A 19,617-nucleotide genomic window follows, 5' to 3' on the forward strand; every position below is an offset into this window, starting at 1 on the left:
CCCTGCATGCTTGTGACTGTCTTGATGACGCCCCAGTGTCCATCATGCCCCATCAATATTTGAACTCGGTACAGGGCATTATTGCCACCGAGATCTTCTTCTCTCTACTGACGAAGAGTTCCGTGGTAACCTCGAGCAGCGAGGGGTTCGTTTTATCTGCTGTATGCAGCGAAGCCCTCTAAACAATCACACCACTACGGGTGCCTTTATCCTGGCATTTGAGGGGGATGTCCTCCCAAAGAAGGTGAAGGTCTTGGTGTATCGGTGTGATGTAAAACCTTATATTCCACCACTGATGACATGCTTTAAATGCTTACAATTTGGACACATCTTCCCGCTGCGAAACTGATCCCCTCTGCGGCGACTGTGGGCACCCCCTCCATGAGGGGAGTGCCTGTGCTCCCCTGCCAGTGTGTGTAAATTGTCATGGACAGCATTCTCCACGCTCACCTGCATGCCCGGTGTTTGTGAAAGAAAGGAGGATTCAAGAGTACAAAACCTTAGATCAGCTCACCTACACTGAGACTCGACAAAACTATGACTGGCTCCATCCCGTGTCTATGACTTCTACTTTTGCTTCAGTTATGTCCATTCCCCCTCCTCTTCCCAGCCACACCCCATTTACCCCATGCCTTCAGCCTCCTCCTCCTCCCTCTCCCACTCCCCCTCCCCCTGCCCGTCAGTACCCATACCCACCCCTTCGGGTGCTGCTCCCCCCTCCCCTACTGGAGAAGTGCTCCCCTCGTTCGGCGGCCGCCGGTACTGTAGCTCCCTACCGGGACTCCTCTTCCCGGCACCCCCTGAAATGCGATCTGCTGCTCCACGTTGGCAGCGCAATCCAGGGTCGGTGGGTGTCAAGATTGTCCGGTGTAATTCTGTGCCCGCCCTCACTGAAGTCTGCATTTCTCTTCCTTCCCAAGAGAAGAAGCAGAAATGCAAGAACAAGGGCAAGGCCCCTCTGGTACCCCCTGAGGTGCAGCCTTCCCCTCCTCCAGTCAATGAACCAACAGAGTCTGACCCCACCTATATGATATTACCCCATCCTTATCGGTGACAGATAGCGACTCGACTGTGTGACCGACTCCGGTCCATTTGCTTCCCATTTGGACTCCGGTTTGAGAATCCTCCAGTGGAATTGTAATGGATATTTGCATCACCATCCAGAGTTGCAGGCCCGTCTTTCCTTTTACTCTGCCGCTTGTATTGTTCTCCAGGAGACCCATTTTGTCAATTCTTACTCACCTGCCCTTCATGGATTCCACACTTCCTGTTGGAACCGAATTGGCCCCTTGCGGGCTTCTGGTGGTGTTTGCACCTTGGTCCACAAGGACATTGTTAGTAAAAGAGTTCCCCCTCCATACTACTCTGGAAGCCATTGCTGTCAGGGTCCATCTGGCCACTCCATTTGCAATTTGTAATCTCTACCTCCCACCTGACAGGCCGCCTACATCCCTTGCCCTAACCACCCTTCTTCAACAACTCCCTTCTCTCTTCCTACTATAGGGGACTTTAATGCCCACAACCCTCTTTGGGGTAGTCATATGACTACGGCCTTGGGGAGGACAGTTGAAGCTGTTCTGGCAGGGCTTGACCTCTGTTTACTAAACACAGGTGCTCCTACACACTTTAGTGTGGCGCACGGCACTTTCTCTACCATTGACCTCTCCATCTGCAGTCCCGGTCTTCTTCCCTCCATTCAGTGGGGTGTCCACGATGACTTATGTGGCAGCGACTATTGGCCGATTGTTTTGACCTTACTTCAGTGTCTCGTTTTGTCGCCCTCCCAGGTGGCACATCTCTAAGGCTGTGATTGGGATGCCTTCTCCTCTGCTTCCATCCCCCCTGTATTGCCACACGACAGTGTTGATGAATCTACAGACTTCGACTGCTGCCATCATTTCAGCAGCTGTTTCAGCAATCCCTTCTTCCTCAGGGTTCCCCCACCGGAAGATGGTCCCTTGGTGGACTCCGGAAATTGCTGCAGCCATAAAAGACAGCCACCGTGCTCTTCAGCCCTTCAAGGGCCACTCTTCTACGCTCTTCTTCTGGTCTTTAAACAACTCCGTGCCCAGGCTTGCTACCTAATCAAATTTCAGAAACTGATTTGCTGGGAATGATATGTAGGATAGGACCACACACTCCCTCTTCACAAGTCTGGGCGAAACTCAGGTGAATTTTTGGCCACCCTCCTCCCACCGGGGTTGAAGGAATTTCTGTGCTTGGTGTTGTCCTTACCAATCCGGACATTGTAGCAGAAAATTTCATTCAACACTTTGCTCAAGCTTCGGCATCGGCTCAGTATCTGCTCAGATTCCTTCTCATGAAAGAGCGCTCAGAACGACTGCCTTTGTCTCTTGTTTCTCGTTGCCCATTCCGCGAGTAGGAATTTGCGAGTCCGCTCACCCTTTGTCCTGACATGGCTCCTGGACCAGATTGGATACATAAACAAATGCTCCAACAATTATCGGTGGCTGGCCACCATGGTATACTGACCCTCTTCCGTCTGGAGTGAGGGAGTCGTTCCTACCCAGTGGCAGGAAAGCATTGTTGTTCCAGCTTCAGTTGGATAGCTACCATCCAATTACACCCTTTGCAAGCTCCTTGAACGCATGGCGAGTTGGCGGCTGTTTTGGATCCTTGAATCGCGTGACCTTTTGTCATCAACTCAAAGTGGTTTTCACTGTGGCTGCTCTACAGTGGATAACTTGGTCCATCTGGAGTCTGCTATCCGGTCGGCTTTTGCCCATCAGCAACACCTCCTTGAAGTCTTCTTTGATCTGCATAAAGCCTATGACACCACTTGGCCCCACCACATCCTCATCACCCCCCCCCCCCCCATGAATGGGGCCTTTGTGGCGCTCTGCCAGTTTTTATCTGTAACTTCCTTTCTTGTTGTTCTTTTCAGGTCCAAGTTGGCTCTTCCTACAGCACTCCCCATTGGCAAGAAAATGGGGTTCCACAGGGTTCCATGCTGAGTGTCCCTCTCTTTCTCATAGCCATTAATGGTCTGGTGACAGCTGTTGGGCCGACAGTGTCCCCCTCTTTGTATGCTGACGATTTTTGTATCTATGTCACTTCCTCCGTAGTGGGCGCTGCAGAATGCCGTTTACAGGGGGCAATCTGCCAGGTGCACTCATGGGCTCTCTCCCATGGCTTTCAGTTTTCGGCAGCTAAATTGTGTGTGATGCATTTCTGCCATCGCCTTACAGTCCATCCCGATCTGGAACTGTTCCTTGATGGCCAGCCCCTCGAGGTGGTGGACACCCACTGCTTCTTGGGCCTGGTCTTCGATGCCCGGTTGACGTGGCTCCCTCATCTTCGCCATGTGAAGAGGACGTGCTGGTTCCATCTCAAAGGTCTTAGGTGCCTGTGCAATACCACCTGGCGTGTTGACCACTCTGTTCTCCTGCGATTGTATCAAGCGTTGGTCCCTTTCTCTCCTTGCTCAACATGGATGCTTGGTAGTTTTCATTTGGACCCCAGGCCAAGTTGAGATTCCTGGCAATGAACTCGCTGATTGACTTCCTTCGCCGAACGAGCTCAGAGCGATTAAAGATTCTAATACTCCATGGCGGTCTTCCTTCCAGGCCTCTTGTAAGGCCTCAGTCTCTATGGCAGTCCTGTCTATGGTTCTGCGTTCCCTTCGACGTTGCAGATACTAGACCCCATCCACCACTGTGGGGTCTGACTTGCGACTGATGCCTTCTGGACTAGCCCCATACCTGGCCTTTTCGCAGAGGCGGAAATTCCACCACTGTGAGTTTTGCGCCAACAGCTGATATCTTACGCGCTTCACATTCACTGCTCCCAAAAGCACCCTAATTAAGGTCTCCTTTATCCAGACACAGAGATCACCCTGCCACAGCGGTGTCCACGATGTGGGCTTACCATGGCTGTACGCATTTAGTAGCTTTTTCCTGAGCTCCAGCAATTCCCTTTACTGCCTCTTTTCTCCGCTCAAGCATGTATCCCTCCATGGTGCGTCTCCCGGCTGCAGCTCTGTCTTGGATCTCTCAATCGATTCAAAGGATTCTGTCCCTCCGATGGCTCTTTGCCACCAGTTCTACTGTCTCCTCAGTTCTTTTCAAGGTTCAGAAGTGATCTATACTGATGATTTCATGGTTGCTGGTCTCACTGGTTTTGCTTACACCTATGCATGAAACATGGAACTTTGTTCCTTGCTAGATGGCTGTAGTGTCTTTACTGCAGAATTGGTAGCAATCTTGCGCGCAGTGGACCATATCTGCTCCTGCTCAGGACTATCCTTCATTATCTGTAGTGACTCATTGAGCAGTTTGCACGCTATCGACGAGTGCTTCCCCCGCCACCTGTTGGTCATTGCTATCCAGGACTCTCTTTCCCTCCTTGCTCAACATGGATGCTTGGTGGTTTTCATTTGGACCCCAGGCCAAGTTGGGATTCCTGGCAATGAACTTGCTGATTGACTGGCTAAATTAGCTACTACCAGGCCATCTCTTGCTATTGGCATTCCGGAAATAGACCTTCGCTTGGCATTATGTCGTCAGGTTTTGGGCCTTTGGGATGCAGAATGGCACACTCTTTCTTCGCTGAACAAGCTCAGAGCGATTAAAGATTCTAAAACTCTGTGGCGGTCCTCCATCCAGGCATCTTGTAAGGCCTCTGTTGTCCTATGCCAGCTCCGCATCGGCCATACTTGGCTGACTCACAATTATCTCCTCCGTCGTGAGGCCCCCCCCCCCCCCCCCCCCCTCTGTCATTGTGGATTGATGTTGACTGTGGCTCACATCTTATTGGACTGCCCAAACTTGGCCACTCTGCAACGGACTTTTAGCCTTCGAGACTCGCTACCTCTGACAATGCCTCAGCGGTGGATCTCGTTTTACATTTTATTCGTGATAGGGGTTTTTATCGCTTTATTTAAGGGAGGGACTTTCCACCTTATCAGTTAGTGGAGGGGCTGGCGGGTGGCGGGCCCTCTTGTTCCCCCCTAATCCCCAACTGTATTGGCTTCAACTGTATTGGCTTCAACTGGGTTTGGTGGTTCTCACCGGCCCTCTGCCTTCCCACCTCTTTCCTAATGGGCTCTGTTTTGTCTTGAGCATCTCTCTTGATTCCTGTGCTTCTCCCTTCATGCCCCTGTCATTAGTCACTTTCTTTCCCTCACCTTTTCTTCCGCCTTTTGCCCTCCTTCCCTGTCAGTAGTTCATCATTTTATGGACATTGTAGTTCCCTCTTATAATGTGAGATTTTATCGGTTTTAGTTAATCCAAGGTTGGAGGGACTGATGACCGCATAGTTTGGTCCCTTCTCAACCCAACCAACCAATTACTGTCAAGGCTGTATTAGTGGAACTGAAAATCATAAATGTTTGATTAATTTTAGTGGTTATAGTGGAGGGATGGAATCTGACCGTGTTGTGAAAATACTTCACAGGTCAGTGGGGAAATATGGTGTGATGTTTACTTCTTACCTTGGAGATGAAAACTCAAAAGGGTACCAAAAAATTGTGAATCCAAACCTTATGCTGACACAAAAATTGAAAAAAAAAAAAAAAAAAAAAAAAGACTGTATTGGAGACATGTCCAGAAAAGATTAGGTATAAGATTGATGAACTTGAAGAGGAATTTGAGGGGAAAGAAATTAGGTGATGGTAAGTGCATTAGTGGATGTGTCTGGCTTGCAGACAAGAAATAGACAAGTTGCAGTACTATTATGGACAAACAATAAAACAAAATACAAATGACCTCGAGGAAATGAAAAAGGCTATATGGGCTACCTTCTTTCACAAATCCTCCACAGAGGCCAATCCATGTCACGCACTCTGCCCACCTGGCAGTGATTCGTGGTGTAGCTATCTGTTACTCATGGTGAGACCTACAACCATAAACATTCTGTGACATTTGCTATAATGGAAGTTATAAAACCTATACAGGGTGTTACAAAAAGGTACGGCCTAACTTTCAGGAAACATTCCTCACACACAAATAAAGAAAAGATGTTATGTGGACATGTGTCCGGAAACGCTTAATTACCATGTTAGAGCTCGTTTTAGTTTGTTCTTCCACCTACGCTCAATGGAGCACGTTATCATGATTTCATACGGGATACTCTACCTGTGCTGCTAGAACATGTGCCTTTACAAGTACGACACAACATGTGGTTCATGCACGATGGAGCTCCTGCACATTTCAGTCGAAGTGTTCGTACGCTTCTCAACAACAGATTCGGTGACCAATGGACTGGTAGAGGCGGACCAATTCCATGGCCTCCACGCTCTCCTGACCGCAACCCTCTAGACTTTCATTTATGGGGGCATTTGAAAGCTCTTGTCTACGCAACCCCAGTACCAGATGTAGAGACTCTTTGTGCTCGTATTGTGGACGGCTGTGATACAATACGCCATTCTCCAGGGCGGCATCAGCGCATCAGGGATTCCATGCGACTGAGGGTGGATGCATGTATCCTCGCTAACGGAGGACATTTTGAACATTTCCTGTAACGAAGTGTTTGAAGTCACGCTGGTACGTTCTGTTGCTGTGTGTTTCCATTCCATGATTATTGTGATTAGAAGAGGAGTAATAAAATGAGCTCTAAGATGGAAAGTAAGTGTTTCCGAACACATGTCCACATAACATATTTTCTTTCTTCGTGACACTGGACTCTCATTCGGGAGGACGACGGTTAAATCCTGTCTCCAGCCATCCTGATTTAGGTTTTCCGTGATTTCCCTAAATCGCTTCAGGCAAATGCCGGGATGGTTCCTTTGAAAGGGCACGGCCGATTTCCTTCCCAATCCTTCCCTAACCCGAGCATGAGCTCCGTCTCTAATGACCTCGTTGTCGACGGGACGTTAAACACTAACCACAACCACCACCACTTTCTTTGTGTGTGAGGAATGTTTCCTGAAAGTTTGGCCGTACCTTTTTGTAACACCCTGTATATAGGGATCTTAGTGACACAAGATTATTAGAGAAATGTTTACATGGTAGGACTCAAAATCCAAATGAAACTTTCAACAATTGTATATGGGAGCATATACCAAAAACTGATGTAGCAGGACTAAATGCTCTGAAAATAGGTGTGCTAGATGCTCTTCTGTGTTTCAATGATGGTGCTGTGTCAAGGCTTAATGGTAGTGGAACTGATGGGGTGCCTGGTGGATTAAACATGCATAGAGCTCTAATAGCCATTGACTGAAGAAGATTCTTCAAAGCAGAAAAATCAGTGTTGGAAGCCACCGAAGAAGCAAGAAGGAAGAAGAAGAAGAAGAAGTGTGAAAAAGTAAAGGGAAGTTAAACAACACATGAAAGATGAGTATGCACCTGGGATGCATTAGTGCCATGCAAGTTTAATAGGAAAAAACAAGTTTTAACTCTAACCTGAATCTCCTGAAAGTTAAATTATTTCATATTCTGGGACACTTTGGCTAAAAGCTATTAAAGATAGAGAGCTGAAATTTTGTTTACTGTCTTAAAACATACTTAACCTAAAAGTAGACTCCTCTTGTGACTTGACTTTGAAAATAGAATGTTTTTTTGTAGAAAAACCCTGAACTAATTTCCAGAATTTTTGACAATCATACTTAAAATTTTTTGTTCCACAATTTATGACAGCACCATCTTTTCAACAGTATGCTTTAAAGAGCATAGTGTAAAGAACTTAAAGGAAAAAATAAACCTTCTACTTTGTTTGTATTTTGAGTAATGTGTACCTATGATATACATAAATAATTAGCATGGTTTATTTTACTTGCAACATAAAAATTCAATTAAAAGAAAGTGAGAGAGCCAAAGCTGTGGTTCATACATAAAAATGTTCCCAAAAGATGTCTTAAAAGATGGTAAGCATTATATGGGCTTACAGATCTTATTCTTTGAGTTACACTGTTTAAAAAACTGACAATTTTTTCAAGAGTTCCCAGGGTATGCGTCGACTAGTCCCCTTAATAGCTTCTTGGCTCCTAGTGTCCTCTGCTTTTAAGTTTGTGCCAGTGTGTCTATTCTGCTATCAAAATATTGACTGATTGTTCAGTTTGTTTCTATCTACTCATTCTTGTTTCTTTCCAAATATACATTTAGTTTACCATCTATATTACTTGGTAAGCAATGTAGCACTAATTTAATGTATAAAAGGTATTTCATTTTTTTATAACCATTTGAAGATTTTTTTTATGCATAAAGATCAGACTTATGCGTTTCACCTAGGTACATTATTTCAGAACTGTTCACATATTAAGATAAGCAACTGCTACTGACAATAGAATGCAGAAGCCATATAATCTGACTGACCTGAAACATGCCATAGATACCCAAAAAATGCTGCTTCAAAATGGTACTATTGAAATTGAAAGCAGTCTGAAATCGTGTTGAAATTCATTAGTACGAAGGAGGAGAAGGAGAAAAGAAATTTGTCGGACAAAATTGTACTGTAGACAAGAAGCCGAAAGGATTTGGCAACATATTCTCTGTTAGCCAACCAATGAATGCTTAGACTTTCAGGTATTTTATGTGCACAGTTTATAAGGTTTCAGTGTGACAGTACCCCCTCTTCTTTCCCTAAATTGTGGTTCTATTTATGGACTAATCTCTAGTGTACTGTGAGGCTAGATTAGGTTGGAAGGTGACAATTCGACTGTCAGTTGGTGAAGCCAACGAACCTGAATATGAAATAAAGGCTGCCTGTTTATACAAAAACTGTGTAGATAATACTGTATTTCTTCAAATGGATAATGTCTTTTGGCAGATTGTCATCATCAGATCTGCCTTAAGACAGAAATGGAGTACACATTATTTCACATATTACTCGAAAGAATGTAAAGGTACATTACATAAACTTAAAAAATCTGTACATCGTATTTCGTCAAAATTTAACCAATGCAATGTATTGATTTTTAAGTTATTGACATGCACCTTTCATACCTGTTTGCTATGTTTTTCTTTCATCAATTAGTGAACACATCTTCTTTCTAATAAGTGAAATAATGTCTCACCTGTGTTTATTTCTTTTTCTCTTATGCCAGATCTGATGATGGCAGTCTGCCAAATGCATGAGCCATTTGAAGAAATAAAGTGCAATCTAGACAAACAATTTTTGTGTAAGTGAATCATGGTCGCAGACTTCTATAGACTTCCTGTCTTCCTTCATAAAGGCTGTGTGCCCAAAGTGATTTGCAGCGTCACCTCGGGTCTACATTCATCATTGTCAACATTTGCTCCATATTTACTGTCCATCATGACTGCATGTTAATCCTGATTTGTGGTTGCTTCTGTCCTCCTCTTATTTCACTATAAAGACATCGCAGCTAACTTACATTCCACATTTATTGTAATTTTTGTTTGTAAATATCTAAAATTGCCAGAAAAATTAGAATAACTATACTATATAATGCACAAACATCCAAAGAGTACTTTGGTGCTTATTATGTATATATGTATCTTTATGTATATACACTATGTGACCAAAAGTATCTGGAAACCTGGCTGAAAATGACTTAAAAGTTTGTGGCACCGTACATCGGTGATGTTGGAATGCTATATGGTGTCGGCCCACCCTTAGCCTTTGTGACAGCTTCCACTCTCGCAGGCATACATTCAGCCAGGTGCTGGAAGGTTTCTTGGGGAATGGCAGCCCATTCTTCAGACTGCTGCGCTGAGGAGAGGTATCGATGTTGATCGGTGAGACCTGGCGTGAAATCGGCATTCCAAAACATCCCAAAGGTATTCTATAGAATTCAGGTCAGGACTCTGTGCAGGCCAGTCCATTGCAGGGACATTGTCATGTAAGCACTCCGCCATAGGCCGTGCATTATGGACAGGTGCTCAATTGTGTTGAAAGATGCAGTTGCCATCCCAACAATGGGAAGCAAGATGGTGCTTAAAACATCAATGTAGGCCTGTGCTGTGATAGTGCCATGCAAAACAACAAGGTGTGCAAGCCCCCTCCATGAAAAAAATCACCACACCATAACACAACCGCCTCCGAATTTTACTGTTGGCACTACACATGACGTTCACCAAGCATTCGCCATCTTCACATCCTGCCATTGGATCGCCACATTGTGTATTGTGATTCGTCACTCCACACAGCATTTTTCCACTGTTCAGTCGTCCAAGGTGTATGCTACTTACACCAAGCGAGGCATCGTTTGGCATTTACTGGCATGATTGGTGGGTTATGAGCAGCCGCTTGACCATGAAATTAAAGTTTTCTCACCTCTCGCCTAACTGTCATAGTACTTGCAGTGGATCCTGATGCAGTTTGGAATTCCTGTGTGATGGTCTGGATAGATGTCTGCCTATTAAACATTACGACCCTCTTCAACTGTCGACGACCTCTGTCAGTCAACAGACAAGGTCGGCCTATACGCTTTTGTCCTGTACGTGTCCCTTCACGTTTCCACTTCACTATCACACTGGAAACAGTGGACCTAGAGATGTTTAGGAGTGTGGAAATCTCACTTACAGATGTGTGACACAATTGATACTCAATCACCTGACCATGTTCGAAATCCGTCTAGGGGAGTGCCCCATTATGCTCTCTCACGATGTCCATTGACTACTGAGGTCGTTGATATGGAGTACCTGGCAGTAGGTGGCAGCACAGTGCACCTAATATGAAAATAGCTACTGTACTCTGTACATTGAGTGGCAAATTGTACTGTCTTCCTGTCACTGTGGTAGGAACTGGAACTGTCATAAGAATATGTTCAAATGGAATCCAACACCTGTCTGCCAAATGTGGCCAATGAAATGATCTTGCTGGTCCTGCTGATGCCATGAAATTCACAAATACACCACCTTCTGCTTCACAGCACTCTGCAACACACCCCTAAGTACCATTTGTCATCATAAACAGCAATAACATAGCAACCTGGTTGTATGTTGCAGCTTTTGCTTCTGAATCCTGAGTCAGACACACTGTGAAGACACATGTTGTGCCTGAACCTATAGTTATAACTGGACAGTCTGCTCATCTGCACATTGTCAGAGTCCTTTGGAGAGAAGTGATGATGGCCCCTTGTGCCTGCAACAGTTTTAACGCGTTCTAGTCTGCTTTTTAGCAACTCGTTGACTGATTTCACCTCATCTCTCGAAACATAGAATGATTGTATGCCAGAGATATTTTTCTGTATCCAGGTTTATAATTGAAGAGGTGTTAGAATGTGACCTTCTGTAGGGTGCTGCAAACTAGCTTGTGATGCCATGCGCTTAATGGTAGCACCAATACCATCACATACATTTTTACTATGACTTGTTGCGAAAAAATTCCATTCTACATGAATCTGAAAATCGTGGTAATGCGTGCATAATTTTTTGAGATTTTTACAGTTTTTGTACCGACTAGCTGCCTCATCACTGAAGTGTTTCGCAAAATGTATGTGAGGCAACTTGTTTTTCACATATGCCATGACAGTGCGAATGTGGGCATGAACTGCAATGGCATCATGAATTAAACAGTCACTAAAAACGCACAGGTTCATGACAGACACATCACCTGATTCACCTCTATAGTAAATCGCAAATGGCTGGAGAGTTGCTTGACTGTTGTCCCAATGTTATCCTTGGGTGGCATCTTGAACTGTAAATGCATAATTTTCGGAAAAGTCTAGTATTACTGTAATTTCATCTTGTTTCGAATTATCCTTACAAAACTGGAGATAAGCCGATTGTGCTGTTGCTGTGAAGCTGTGTGTGGTCAGTTTGTCCGTTTTTTGACAACACATTTCAACAAAATCTTCCACTGTACTTTGCTTTGTTTCAAGACTTGTGCGATCCATGTGTGTCCATTGTTTATAAGAAACAAGTTCATCGTCATCCATAAGGAGTTCACCATACAGTTCGTTTTTCATGAGTCCTGCAAGATTTGCCTTACCAGGACACTTTTCACACCTGTGTATCATGCACTGGTAGGAACTGATGTCACACATAGCAGCTTCATTGCACGTTTGTAATCTAGACCAGAATCCTTTATAGCAGCAAACATCAGCTTATCATTTTGATGGGTGTGCCCCTTGCACAAGCCATTTTGGCCGAAGATTGAAAAAAGATGATAAGCCTACTTTGGTATAGGGATACTTTTCCTTGAATTCTACACATAGTTCCGATATGTTGCATAACAACGGTCTTTTTTTCACCGTTAACATAGTCTTTTTTTTCCGGGCATTATTCGGCTGTAGTCATTATTTTCATAAAACTCCGACACTAGCACCTTTATTTCTGAACTCAATTGCTTACCCTGAGCCTGCTGAAGTTGTGGAACCACTCCTTGGGTTGCTTTTATTTTCCTAGCTTGCTTTACCATATATGTAGAAACATTGAATTCCTTTGCAGTGTAGTCAATAGACCAGCTGGACGGCGCAAGGGTAAGAATAGCTACTTTTTTCTGCCGTGTGGATACAGCACATTTTTCGTCCAAATCGTGCACAATTTTGTCCAGTTCAGAGCATTTCTGGCATGATTTCTGTTCCTTTGGAGCAGATAGTTCTTTCTCTTCCACCATTAGCGTGTCAGCTATTTTGTGTTTTAATTCCATTTGAGCTTCTTGTAGTTTTCTTCTACCATAACTGGGCCTGTCTCTTTTCCCAACTTTGTATGTCTTCACAGGAGACAAACCAAGAGCAGTCACTGAAGTATTTAATTGCTCATCCGGTGTGGTTGTAGGTGGCTGATACTCTTCGTCACTGTCGTGTAAATTATCAGAATATTCTTCATTTTTTAACAGTGTACCACACCTGGAACGTAACTTTTTTCCTGGTTTCATGTTAAGTCCCACGCACTGATTCACTTTCAATACTGATTTTATATCAATTTCTCTGAGGCTACAGTTCACTGTCTTCTTATGAATCCAAAATGGATCAAAACAACTTCTTTGTAGGAAAGAATACTTATCCAGAAACACTTTCATATGATGATAACAAACACTAAAGTTTCCTGGAACTGTAGTTCTTGTGCCCACAGGGTGTATCTCGGATCCCCATAGCAACAAATCTTGGTCCGATTCATCCAGATCATACAGTACAAAGCGAATGTCACATTTTGTTCCATATGTTTTATGACATTCAGATGCTTGTGCTCTACCAATACCTGCAACTTGGTGAACGAAAGCACCACTAGTACACTCTTCTGCCTCCATACTGACTTTCCACGATGGTACTGACCAGTCTGAACTAGAATCTTAAAAATATTAATAACCTGTAACTGTTGCTTGTTTCCTTTGTTGTTCCTGCCTAACAATGACTAATTCTGTCCCCGAAAACTACCATTGTTTAACTTTCTGTTGCCTAATGGTTCCCAACAATTGCTGCAACTTTATCTGAAACAAGCTGTCTGCATCATCACTATTACTTGCTAAATCGTGTTAAAAGAAACGTAACCAAATACATCTCTGTCAGCTTTTATTGTACACAAATGCCTTGCAATAACAAGTTGAAATTTTGCCACATAGTATATTATGGTCTACTTATGCAGTGTTTGATATTTGGCTTGGATATCACTTGTCCCTTATGTGCTACCACACTTAGAAAATCCATGTTTTTTCAGGTAATTTTTCAAATTTTTGTATTTTCGTGTGCATGTAACTCTGTTTGTGTGACTGATGTGGGCAAGATGAGTTCTGTGTGTGTTTAGGCCACATTAAGCTTATCACAAAAAAAACCCATTTTGAATGAATTATATTTGGCATAGAGGGCACCTACAATATGTACCTTTTAACATATTACATTTTTTTAGTCACATTTTGGAATTTTTTTATTTTCCCTCAGAAATATGTTGTTGGTGTTTTGATTCATAGAGTGTGTTCTATAAGTGGATGTTACTAGGTTGTAAAAATTTCACTGGGCTGTGCGGAATAGTTCCAAAGTTATTAAGACCTGAAGTTGGGTCTGAAGATAAATTGCCAGATGCGGGTTGCAGTTTCCAGGTCACGCCACCTTCTTTCACAAGCCGTAATTCTGGAACTAATTAGCAGGGGAATTTAGAAATTTTGTACGTGAGTGTTGTTGCTGCTGTTTCATGACAACACACATCCCCATATCGCGAATGTTGTAAAGCAGAAGTTATGCCATCTATAGTGGCAACATCTGAGTGCCCGCTCTATAGTCCTGATCTCTCCCCATGGGATTATCACACCATAAGTACCCTAAAAAACACCTTTAAGGGTCAACAATTCCGGTCGGACAAAGATACGCAGCAGGCAGTTACGAACTTCAGACAGCAGGACATGATGTTTTACCAAATGGGTATGTTCAATCTGGTGTGTTGGTGGGATGACTGCTTATACGCTCATGGCAATTTTGCCTGATTGGCGTATTAATTCTGGACCATAAGGCCTTTGAACAGAAACTTTCTGATCGCCCCTTACAAAATATCTAAAATAAAATACATGTAGTGGCCACAGGCTCATATCTCTGTCATCATAAATCACATATACAACACCATACTTGTAAAGAAATTAATAGTACAAAGAACATATAGCAAAGCAGAAACACTATTTCTAAGTGCAAAGACAAAACAGCAAAACAAAAATACAACATTATTTCGAAGCAAATCCTATAGTACAGTGGAGATCTTTGTGCAGATGAATAGATATGTTACTGTAAATATTTCAAGTGGTACACAAATCCTTTCCTGTCATGTTTTTATAGCTTATACTTTGTACCCAGTTATGTAATCAGGTATCATGTTGAAAATATTAAGTGTAATAATTATGTTGCCAACAGTGGAAAAATTTGTACATACAGAACCATTTTGGCTGTGGTTCAGAGGTGGAAGTGACAGAAGGAGCGCAAAATGTTGGTTATGGCAGAGCTGTGGGTTTGTTAGTCATATTTGTTATGTGTTACATGTAAGTGTTTAAGTAACACATTTATGAGAAGCAAGATTATACATAAAAATTGCTACTTGATTCACTCGCAGCAACTCAGGCTGTGAGCTTGGGTTCCTGCCTAACCACACCCTTCGAAATCGCAACATATTTGGAGTAATCAGCATAGTTCACATGAGTTAGAAAGACAACCACAGATAACATTTAATAACAGGCCACTTACATCCTTCACATCATGAACTCATTAGATCACACCTGATGTCAAAGCTGACAGGTGGAATCTGACACTAGAACTGACAGTACTATGTTACCCCAAAGTCATAACCAAACACATGTCATATTAATAGGTGTAATTAAACCTTTGAAATGCACTGTGGAAATAAATAAAAAGTGCCTGATAACAGTGATCTACTTGTTTCACTCGATATCAGCAAAAGTAACAGTAAAGGCTGACCGGAAATGTTCGCATTTAAAGTGTTAATGTGTAATATTGACTTCTCTAACTTACTTACTGCTATGGAAAATATTTTTACAGTATTTGATGAATTATTATTTGTTTTGTGTATGTATACTGTTTTAATGTTTAGCAACCATACTGTAGTATGGAATATGCATAGTCTTTTTATAAAGATCGGTAACTTTGTGTTGTTGGTGTGGTGGATTAAGCAGGGCATGTCAGGAAGACATGCATGCCACACTAATTGCTTGCTTACATGTCGGTGCTTATATATTGTATCGGAGCTCCAATATGTTGCATATATGGTGCAGAAACGCCCTCAAACAGAAAATTTTTAGTTGACCATATACTTTTACTTTTACTTTCAGTCTTCTGTCAAAGAGTTTCACAGATCAATATTCAGAAATAGTTTTTTTTTTTTTTTTTTTTTTTTTTTTTTTTTTTTTTTTTTTTTTTTTTTTTTTTTTTGCTGGATAGTTCCATAGGTTACCTCAGAGTTGTAACACAACACACATGTGTATTAGTACACACAAAACTACTGATTATGGAGGTGAAAACCTTTGAAATGAAATGCATTGTGGAGATAATAAACAGTGACTCGTAACAGTAAACTTGTTGGTCCACTTCATGCATTGGCACTATGATGATCAGAATGACAGTGTTTTAACTCAGAATGACATACCATAATCAGTAACTAAGTGATACTCATAAGTGGGGAAAAAATGGGTACTTTTTTTTTTTTTTAAACTCCTCATACCTAATCATTGTTCCATTTTGACATCTCATAATGCTAACTGACCAACATATGTGTGTGGAAAAGTTCAAACTTGAGCATGAATTGTTGCTGTAGTGATTACATGGTGTATATGACTGTCCATTCGATAAAACAATTGTTTGGCCTGTGACTTCATTCTGATAAAGTTATATAATGTAATTTTTGAACCAACTTATTTGGTGGTTGAGTAGCCTAGGCTGAAATAGTCACAAAGAATCTGAGATCAAAAATAAAATTTCATAGAATGAAAGGACCCTCACAGGAGTGTGGTATTTTATGTAAGTGTTGTATTTCCGTGTCTGATACAGATGTTTGTATTTAATTCATTATGACATGGGAAGCTGCAGATGTGGAGTGTTTAATGTAATTGTGAGAAAAAATAAGGCTGTCATCCTTGGAATATTGCCCAAAGCACTGTGAATTTCAGTTGTTGTATCACATTTGCCACATGTGAAAAAAGTTTTGGGATTTCTTGTGTAGTAAAATCTGCCCTGTTTTCATTATTGGATAGCTAAACCTATAATTATGAAGCAGGACTCTGAAAATTCAATTTAATGAAGAATGAAAGAAAGTAGAGTCGTATATGTAAATGTACAACCATTTATTGTTGTTATTTGATAGATTTCTGCAATAGTGACTAGTGCCTGGTGACTTCTTACCTTTTTTCCCTGGCGTAAATCTTTATTCTGTTGTCTACAGCTCCCAACTGAGTAAATTAAAATGAGTGATTATTAGCCTACATTATGAACGCACTTACACCTATATTGAAGTAAATAACAGATACTGATTAGTTAGTTCATAAAGAATATGTGCCAGATAGTTTATGAATTATATGTTATTAATAATTCTACAGTTTGATTTTTAATATTGCCATGTAAAATAAAGAATTTGAAAGATTGATATGCGTTTGCTCAGACTCTGGTGTTGAATTGTTTGCAGCTTATCAACATAGGGTCACAGTATAATTATGGTAATGAAGATCATGCAGAATTTTTGTGTGTCGTGTCGAGGGAATATGGAGCCTCTCTGAACTCTCAAGGGACTGAACCAACAGACAGGGCAAAGGTAAATATGTTATATCTTGATGTTTCATTGTGTGCCTCTTTAAAAATAAAACTACTCAAAGCAAGTATAGTGATGAGGGCGAGAAATTGTTAAATGGGCTTTTAAGTTAATTTCTTCTTTTCATTTCATTTTCATTGGTCCAAGTTTTTCTGAGATAATTAACTTGAGGCATATTTCATAAAGGCATCCTGTACTGTATCTTGAGTGTTTTTATGGGAATAATGATTCCCCCACCTGTGATAAGTTGTTTCCTGATTGTGAACAAGTTTTGTTTGTTTTCATGATTTATGCAGTAAGTGGCATCATTATATTGTGTGGATAATTTACTCACCAGCTATTGGCTGGAAATCTATGGAAATCATTCATTCAGTCTTCAGATACTCCCAGCAACTTGGGACAGTTGTCAAAATATATCTTTTACTGAGCATAACATTCACTGTCAAAAGTATATATATGATATGAATAATTTAGTAGTAACAACAATATAGAAAATGACAGATTGCTACATACCGTGAAGAAGACATGTTAAATTGCAGATGAACACAATTAAAAGAGACTTAAATCAAGCCTTTGGCGACTGCCTTCATCAGTAAAAGAGACACACACACGCTATCCATACACACAAGCAAACACACCTCAAGCACACAATACCACCAACTCCAGTATCTCTCTGTTGTTTAATTTAGGTGTACTGATGACAACTCACTGAATAGCAGAAGCTTTGAGTAATTGGCAGGTGTAGACGAGAGAGAGAGAGAGAGAGAGAGAGAGAGATTATATTAGTTATACAGTGCCTCTTCAGAGTAGGTAGGTGTTTCTCAGAATCATGTTGTGCATGACCAGATATTTCCTCTTGCAAAGTTACTTTCATCACTGTTCCATCTTGAAGGAGCCTGTTGTCCCTCGGCATGACTTTCTGCTTGCAAATAAATTTAGCAATCTTACACAATGTCCGTGCTCCTACTTGCGACAGATTATTGTATAGTTTTAAATTGCAAGTATCATTCGTCTGCTGGATGACATAGGGGTACGCGTCACTCCTGTGGAGTGGTATGTATCACCACCAAAGCTGTAGCTCAGGGAAGACCTTCATTTTCAAAAATAACTGTTTCTTGGTGCAGTAGAGTTTATTTTGTAACTGAACTATTCATCCATCCATCCATCCATGATGTTCCGTAGTACCTATCAAGGAGGAGAACTTCAGGGATGTGGAACGAGACAATATATGCATTAACAAAAGATGAGGAAATTATAGAAACTTAACCTGTGTACTGCACTAACAATAAACTCTCAGTAGACAGGCAATACTATTTATGATTATGCCATCTAAATGTGATTGAGGAAATTAGAAAGAAAGCTACTGCTTTGAAAAAAGCTGCAGCCTCCTCAGTTACAGTATAGATCTATTTATCTGCTATTAGTAGCTTAATATTAACATTTACTTGATTATAATTATACTTTTCAAACAAAATATGTACATAATCAGTAGTTACTGAAACCCTTATACTGAATCCTTGTTTCAGTGTTCTGCCTGTAGACTGTGGGTCCAGGGTTTAGTACCTGCTTAGGCTCGAGATTTTCTCTCCTTGTGAATTGGGTGTTTGTGTTGACCTAATCATTTACTCTCCCATTCATCACGAAGATGCATAAGTCGTTGTAGTGCCAGGAAATAGAAAGACTTGCAGGAGGCAGCCGAACAACCTGAGACATGATTTCCCTGCTGATAATGCCCTGTTATCATTTCATTTCCTTTGTACATCACATTACTGCTTGTCATATAGTTTTACAATGAACTTCTCAAGCCCTTTATCTACATAACAATAATACAGAAAGGACAGATTCCTACCTATCACATAGATGAGGTGTCGAGTTACAGACAGGCACACGAAAAAGGTAAGAGTGCTATAAGCATTGGGACAAAGTCCTTTTTCCGATGTACAAAGCATGTGCACATTCACACAAAACATCTCTCTCTCCCTCTCCCACCCACCCACCACCACAATCTCTGAATGCTGGAGCTGGAGTGTGAGTGTGAGTGTGAGTGTGACTGTGACTGTGACTGTGTCTAATATGAGCAGCAAGCTGCAAAATGAGAAGGGGTTGAAATCTTGACAGAGAATGTGATGCTCCATCTGGATTCTTCCTATCCACACCAGCTGTTATGAATTGTGAAGGTGGGAACTCTCCCTCCAACACATCCTTTGTTCCTGTTACCCCCCCCCCCCCCCCCACAGCCCCCCCTCCCCCCTCCCCTTGCCTCAACCTACACTAGTCCCTGTCCTCCACCCACCTATCCCCTACCCTGCTCCCACTCCTACTAGTCTTGTTTACCCTGCTGCACCATCCTGCTCCCTTTCCCCCAAGCACAGACTCCTGACACTGCACCTAGCAGTTCCATCCTGACCCTGTCACATTCCTGCATGCTCCCACAGGCAGTGCAGCATCTTCCCCTGCCCATAACCAGTTATCCCCATCCCCTCCCCACACCCCATGCCACCTTCTTTGGTCTGCCATCCAC

General features: G+C 42.1%; 1 protein-coding gene across 1 annotated transcript in view; it reads left to right on the forward strand.

Annotated features, from left to right (window-relative positions):
- Positions 1–19,617, forward strand: part of LOC124591123 (BTB/POZ domain-containing protein KCTD5) — a 71,319-nt gene that overhangs the window by 23,333 nt on the left and 28,369 nt on the right. The window contains exon 4 of the mRNA XM_047131706.1: positions 16,974–17,099. Coding sequence (XP_046987662.1) covers positions 16,974–17,099 — 126 coding nt within the window. The remainder of the gene's footprint in view (positions 1–16,973; positions 17,100–19,617) is intronic.

This window comes from Schistocerca americana, chromosome 2, assembly GCF_021461395.2.
Source record: "Schistocerca americana isolate TAMUIC-IGC-003095 chromosome 2, iqSchAmer2.1, whole genome shotgun sequence".
Lineage (NCBI taxonomy): Eukaryota > Metazoa > Arthropoda > Insecta > Orthoptera > Acrididae > Schistocerca > Schistocerca americana.